This window comes from Musca vetustissima, unplaced genomic scaffold (genome assembly GCF_032173495.1).
Source record: "Musca vetustissima isolate MV318-11 ecotype Yass unplaced genomic scaffold, APGP_CSIRO_Mvet_v1 utg37208, whole genome shotgun sequence".
Lineage (NCBI taxonomy): Eukaryota > Metazoa > Arthropoda > Insecta > Diptera > Muscidae > Musca > Musca vetustissima.
In genome coordinates, this window is record NW_026880722.1 from 25009 (window position 1) to 32991 (window position 7983).

At 36.3% G+C, this 7983-nt stretch overlaps 1 protein-coding gene across 1 annotated transcript; it reads right to left on the minus strand.

Moving 5' to 3' along the window:
- Positions 1 to 838: 838 nt before the first annotated feature.
- LOC133326506 (ribitol 5-phosphate transferase FKRP) lies at positions 839 to 6819 on the minus strand. The gene is made up of 3 exons (XM_061535128.1): positions 6058 to 6819; positions 5870 to 5986; positions 839 to 1675 (listed from the first exon to the last, which is right to left on the minus strand). Exons 1-3 carry the CDS (start codon positions 6817 to 6819, stop codon positions 839 to 841), a joined length of 1716 nt encoding a protein of 571 aa, XP_061391112.1.
- Positions 6820 to 7983: the final 1164 nt, after the last annotated feature.

The following is a 7983-nucleotide window of genomic DNA, read 5'->3' on the forward strand; positions in this document are numbered from 1 at the left end:
AGTATCGATAGCTTAAAGATTTATGTGAATTCCCCTTTAGCGCGTACAAACAATTTTTACTGGTCAAATCAAATGTGAATAGCACTAATTTAGGGGAATTCCCTTTTTTACACGTTTTTTCTGGAACCAATCTACCGTGTAAAAACAGACTTAGGTGTATACTCTTGACCAAAGTATATATATTCCGTCTGTCCGTCTGTGGAAATCACGATAGAAATCGCAATATTTAATATAGAGTTCTGAAGTTTTGATTTTGGATATTTTGAATGCCGAACAAATGGCGGAGGGTATATAAATTTCGGTCCGGCCAAACTTAACGGTGCCTTAAGAATACTCTCATATATTTTATGAGGAACCTATCGAATATGGAAAATGTAGAAAAAAAATAATTTATAAAAAACCTTTAGAAACCCTCGAAAAAATCTTAGACCCTTGGCAAAAATTGTTTTCTGGGAAGTTGATTACGAATCTAATTTTCTTTATAATGAAACTAGCAGTGTTCGTCACATAAAATTATGAAATTATTGTGGCTTGCCACATTATCTAAAAACTAAATATATAACAAATTTTCAAAACTAAATACCAACATAATCTAACCTAACTAACTCCAAGTAAGCATAAGTGTCATTATATTTTTGCCTATAATAGGATAGGATTTATAATTACTTATCTATGTAGTTTATTTTGTGTGTCTGCACGTGTGATTGTTTTTGTGTGTGTCTGTGTGAGTGTACTTAAATTATCTAAAGTCTATTTAATAAACTCACAAAAGTACTTGTTGCAATTCTCTCAATCGGCTGAACGAATACGCACTCACCCCTCACCCACCCACCCAACTCTATGGAATATTCTTAAATTCTAAATAATCTCTGACATTATTGGGACACATAATATTTTTACCCAAAAATAGCACCGTCGACATGGGATGTAGGAAATCTGCCGAAAACGACTTGGCCTTCCAGCCGAAGAAACCATTCGGTTTCACCACATTACCGCTGATCTCAAATGGCAACAGATTTACACCAATCTGATTTATCTTTGAAAATTGTACCTTAAAGTAGTGGCCATCGGTGGCCTTTATCCAATAGAACCCCTCGTTATCAACATAGGGTTTATTTTGGGATTTCTTCAATGAATTCGAACGCTCCAAATCGTTGACATTGAAACTGATGTCAATGTCATAAGCATCGGGTGATAAACGATTGGTGTCGATTGCCGTTCTCAGCGCCTGATTGTCCAACCAATAACGAATTCCGACATTTTCAAATTCCTCCAGGACATGATTGAAGGTACTCTTTAGCTTATCCAAACAACAGGGCGGCGTATGTTTACCCAGATAGACATAAAATGGACGTTGATTATAGACGGTGCCCACACAGGATTTGGTGGTTCGTTCACAACCGATTAAATCGATGTCGGTAACTTGGGGTAATGAGAAATTCGACGAGGAGAATTGTGTATCCAATACTAGATTGTGTTGAGCATTGTACGAGGACGAGTCCTTGGAATCGGTTTTAATCGATACCTTATGAGAACGTCGAACAATTCGCTTTATTTGTAATTTTTTATACATCTCCCGAAATTGGCGTCGTCGAATATCTGTACGTCGCTGTTTTGTGTGATACGCTGCAAATAGCCGCCGTCCATCTTGAAACGAGGTTGGGAATACGAATTTCTGCAAAACAATAGAGGAAGATAATAAATTGTTATTAACTGAAAAGTAAAACAAGAAACAAATGTGGAATAAACAAAAAAAGAAGAAGAAAAAAACAGTAAGGAAAGTAGTAAAGTCAGACAGAGCCGACTATATGATACCCTTCACCACTTTGGGTATATTTAACATATGCATTCTAACAAACATGACATTCTATAACCTATAATAAACTCTTCATTTGGATAGATAGAGAATTATACAAAATTATGTAAATCGATTTAAAGCAAATCTCAATCGGACATACGTTGATTATTTGAAACCGAATAAACATGAAGTTGGTCGAATATATGGGCTATGTCGGCATTTCTACGAAAAGCAATTACGACACTCTATACTCAATTTTGTACGTTGTGAAAAATTTCGCGTCAATATGACAAAAATTAGGAGTTTGGGGCACCACTTAATTTTAAAAATCGGATGAAAATATTAATCGAAGCTATATCTAAACGGATTTCAATGAAACTTGTCACAGTTAGTTAATACTACTTTTAGCACGTTTTGTGCATATCGGCCATATTTTGAGCCCTTGGTGCATCGGAGGAAATATATAGGAGCTATATACAAATCTGAACCGATTTGAACGAAACCTCCACATATTAGGCTATACTAACTTCACTACGTTGTGCCGTGAACCGAATTTCCCTTCGTGTAATTCGAAAGATATATAGGGACATCATTCTAGGCTTAATTCAGTACGCTATGCCAAATTTCGTCCAAATCGAAAGATATACAAGGTCTTTATTATGCCATTTACATTAAATCGGACAAAAATATATATGGGAGCTATATCTAAATCTTAACCGATTTTCACGAAAATTAAAACACATCGTTCTAGGCTTAATTTAGTACGCTATGCCAAATATCGTGCAAATCGAAGTATATAAAGAGACTTTGGTGCACTATTTACCTAAAATCGGACGAAAATATATATGACAGCTATATCTAAATCTGAACCGATTTTCCCGAAACTCACCACTCATCATTCTAGACTCAATTTAGTACGCTATGCTAAATTTTGTGCAAATCGAAGTATTTAAGGGACTTTGGTGCACTATTTACCTAAAATCGGACGAAAATATATATGGGAGCTATATCGAAATCTGAACCGATTTTCACAAAATTTAACACACACCGTTCTAGACTTAATTTAATACGCTATGCCAAATTTCGTGCAAATCCAAAAATATATAGGGACTTTGGTACAACATTTACCTTAAATCGGACGAAAATATATATGGGAGCTATATCTAAATCTGAACCGATTTCCACGAAACTTAACACACATCATTCTAGACATTATTCTGTACGTTGTGCCAAATTTCGTGCAAATCGAATGATATATAGGGACTTTGGTACACCATTTACCTTAAATCGGACAAAAATATATATGGGAGCTATATCTAAATCTGAACCGATTTTTATGAAAATTAGCTCACGTTATCCTAGACTTAATTCAGTACACTATGCCGCATTTCGTGCAAATCGAATGATATATAGGGACTTTGGTATACCATTTACATTAAATCGGACGAAAATATATATGGGAGCTATATCCAAATCTGAACCGATTTTCAAGAAACTTTACACATACCATTCTAGACCTAATTCATTACGCTATACCAAATTTCGTGCAAATCGAAAGATATATAGGGACTATATCTAAATCTGAACCGATTTTTCCCAATTTCAATAGGGTTCGTCCTTGGGCTAAATAAGTGACCTATGCGAAATTTCATCCAATTTGGATTTTAAATGCGACCTGTACTTTGTTTACAATTTAACATGGACAGACAGACGGACGGGCAGACGGACATGCGTAAATTGACTCAGAAAGGGATTCTATGCATATTCTCAAAAGCAACCCTAGGTCTATTTCGATTCCTTTTGCCCGTTACAAACATATGCACAAAGAAATAATACTCTGTACCACAGAGTGGTGAAGGGTATACAAAACATCGAATAAGATGTTTATAATTAAATAGTGGTCCATAGCTATATGACTTTGATATCAAAGTGAAGAGTAAATCGGTAAAAGTAAAAAATAAAAAATTGTAGTCCTTTGGAGAAAACATTCTTTAAAAAATCCACGCCTTCTATAGTTGGTCCTTTGAACCAAAAAATTCTTAAAAAAATCCAGCCTTCTGTAGTTGGTCCTTTGAACCAAAAAATTCTTAAAAAAAATCCAGCCTTCTGTGGTTGGTCCTTTGGACAAATTTTTTTTTAAAAAAAAATCCAGCCTTCTGTGTTTGGTCCTTTGGACAAAATTTTTTTTAAAAAAAAATCCACGCCTTCTGTGGTTGGTCTTTGGACCAAAAATTCTTTAAAAAATCCACGCCTTCTGTGTTTGGTCCTTTGGACAAAAAATTCTTTAAAAAATCCACGCCTTCTGTGTTTGGTCCTTTGGACAAAAAATTCTTTAAAAAATCCACGCCTTCTGTGTTTGGTCCTTTGGACAAAAAATTCTTTAAAAAATCCACGCCTTCTGTGTTTGGTCCTTTGGACAAAAAATTCTTTAAAAAATCCACGCCTTCTGTGTTTGGTCCTTTGGACAAAAAATTCTTTAAAAAATCCACGCCTTCTGTGTTTGGTCCTTTGGACAAATTCTTTAAAAAAAAATCCACGCCTTCTGTGGTTGGTCCTTTGGTCAAAAAATTCTTTAAAAAAAATCCACGCCTTCTGTAGTTGGTCCTTTGGACAGAAAATTCTTAAAAAAATCCCTGCCTTCTGTGGTTGGTCCTTTGGTCAAAAAATTCTTTAAAAAATCCACGCCTTCTGTGGTTGGTCCTTTGGTCAAAAAATTCTTTAAAAAATACACGCCTTCTGTGGTTGGTTCTTTGGACAAAAAATTCTTTAAAAAATCCACGCCTTCTGTGGTTGGTCCTTTGGTCAAAAAATTCTTTAAAAAATCCACGCCTTCTGTGGTTGGTCCTTTGGTCAAAAAATTCTTTAAAAAATCCACGCCTTCTGTGGTTGGTCCTTTGGTCAAAAAATTCTTTAAAAAATCCACGCCTTCTGTGGTTGGTCCTTTGGTCAAAAAATTCTTTAAAAAATCCACGCCTTCTGTGGTTGGTCTTTGGACCAAAAATTCTTTAAAAAATCCACGCCTTCTGTGGTTGATCCTTTGGACAAAAAATTCTTTAAAAAATCCACGCCTTCTGTGGTTGGTCCTTTGGACAAAAAATTCTTTAAAAAAATCCACGCCTTCTGTGGTTGGTCCTTTGGACAAAAAATTCTTTAAAAAATCCACGCCTTCTGTGGTTGGTCCTTTGGTCAAAAAATTCTTTAAAAAATCCACGCCTTCTGTGGTTGGTCCTTTGGTCAAAAAATTCTTTAAAAAATCCACGCCTTCTGTGGTTGGTCCTTTGGTCAAAAAATTCTTTAAAAAATCCACGCCTTCTGTGGTTGGTCCTTTGGACAAAAAATTCTTTAAAAAATCCACGCCTTCTGTGGTTGGTCCTTTGGACAAAAAATTCTTTAAAAAATCCACGCCTTCTGTGGTTGGTCCTTTGGTCAAAAAATTCTTAACAACAATCCACGCCTTCTGTGGTTGGTCCTTTGGACAAAAAATTCTTTAAAAAAATCCACACCTTCTGTGGTTGGTCCTTTGGACAAAAAATTCTTTAAAAAAATCCAGGCCTTCTGTGGTTGGTCCTTTGGACAAAAAAATTCTTAAAAAAATCCACACCTTCTTTGGTTGGTCCTTTGGACAAAAAATGTTCTTTAAAAAAATCCACGCCTTCTGTAGTTGGTCCTTTGGACAAAAAAATTCTTAAAAAAATCCACACCTTCTTTGGTTGGTCCTTTGGACAAAAAATGTTCTTTAAAAAAATCCACGCCTTCTGTGATTGGTCCTTTGGAATCGTTAAAAAAATCCACGCCTCCTGTGTTGGTCTTTTGGAATCTTTAAAAAAATCCACGGCTTCTGTGGTTGCTCCTTTGGACAAAAAATCCACGCCTTCTGTGATTGGTCCTTTGGACAAAAAAAATCAACGCCTTCTGTGGTTGGTCCTTTGGACAGAAAATTCTTAAAAAAATCCCTGCCTTCTGTGGTTGGTCCTTTAGAAAAATATTCTTTAAAAATCCACGAAGCCGATCGGACTTTTTAAATACCAACTATTTCATAATAAAAATTTTCTTGAAAAAGTTCTCACTTACCGTTATATTACTCAACTTCGCCTGTACATAGAACATTTCGGGAAATGGTGCAGCCAGGGGTTCGGGCATTTCTTTAAGGACTCCAACATCAACCAGCAATGCATGTTTTTGTAAAAACTTTAAAATGGAATACCACCAATTAGTTGCCTCCGTTTATTTGAGAACATATCGAACTTTTCCGAACTTACCAAATCACATTTATCACTTGTACTATTGACAGCCGTATATTGTATGGTCCAATTCGGCAAATCCAATGTTATTTGTATGCAACCAGCGAATGATTTCAAATTCCCGGCAAAGGGTACAATAATCACACGGCGCACCACCTCCTCTGGAGCTATCATCGATTTCGATTTTTGTACCGCTTTCGCATCTTTATTCTCCCAACTATTTGTATTGATTTCTCGAAGAATTTTCTGTAGCAAATTTTTACTACTCAAACGTACACTGTCCGGCATAAAGAGGGCATATTTGGTATGCACGGCAGAAAGGGGGTTAAGTTCGTGTACCGGTTTGGCAATATCAAATCCCAAATTAACAAAACGCACACTGGTCTCCTGGCCACCGGCTGAGTTATTGCGTTGATATATTAATGGAGGGTAGGGAATACCTTCCAAATAGACCACAATCGGCATATTGGGTATCACATCCAAAATACTGTCTATCGAATCCTTGATGTCATTCTCAAAGGTGTAAAATGTACGAAAGACAATCGTAATCGATTTGCGTATGTGTTTAAAGGCATTACGGGCTTTTTCCTTGGGAGATTTTTCCACATGTGGCTGTGTGGGTTTTTTGAGCAAATCATATGTCTCCATGCTGGGCAGGGTCAGCGAGGCAGCAATATTTTTCCACAGCGTTGACTTCCATGAATAGTAGAAGAGTATCAGATTGGCTATGACAATCAGGACGACAATAACTTTGGCATGCCGCAAACGCATTATTTTCATGATGACGAGGAGGACGACGACCGGGTAATTGGATAGTAGATTATTATACAAGAGGCTTGTGGTGTTGGTGGTGGATTACTCTCCGGTTGTTTGTTATTTTACGTCTTCTAACGGTGGTTGCTTATTTTCCGCACAAATAATTCCTTTCTATTCCCTTGGTTTCATTAGTTTCAACTCGATTATGAGCAACATCATTTTTTTTTTTTTTCTTTTGCAAGGCTATGCAATGCAAGGACTCTATTCTAGGATGTATGTCTGAGGTTAGTTCACTACATATCTTTTTTATGACTGAATTTGTTGTTATTGTTGATTTTTTTGTGGAACTACATTTAACTACACTAAGCACCTAAGGTTTCAATTCACATTTACATTTGTTTTAACTAATTTTCAATTCGGGTTTTATTTTTATCGCAAGCGTATTCTGAAGGATATTTTTCTTTTGCTTTCCTTTTTGATATTCCTTGCAGCACCGTTTTTTCACATTTTGACAGCTAAAGTAATTGTAAGGATAATAAATGTTCCATTGTTGTGGTATCTACCTATCATATGTTTATTTTGACATTTCACCGCACACGGACACACACACTCACCTGCAGGGGATGTGTTGTCAAACGTAAGCTTTCAAGTGTCCTTTAGAAAGCTTTTATAACATTATTAAAGCTTTGTCGGTAATTATGTTAATTGGTAATGTTATTTAACAGTATGTTAAATTTGAGGTTGGGCTGCTAAGGATACATTTTGAAATTGAAATTTAAGGACGAAACCCGTTTGGACTTCTATAATGGTATTCTATGGAGAGGACCTTATGATATCCCACAAAAAGGCCTTACTTACTTAGCTGGCTTGTGACAGAACTTTCGTTACATAAGCCGAGCTTAGAAAAGATTCCAGGCGCGTTTTTCCAAATTGAAAGACCATTTTCGGCAATGTTGTCTTCGACTTGATCTTTCCATCATATCCTTGGCCTTCTGCGGGAACCATCAGCTGGTTCGCTTTTATATGTCTTCTGGGCTGGGGCATCTTCATCCATTCTCACAACATGACCTAGCCAACGTAGTCGCTGCAGCTCATTACGTCTATACATTTTGAAGTTAAAATTTTAAAACGAAACCCGTATGGACCTCTATAATGGTATTCTATGGAGAGAACCTTATGATATCCCAT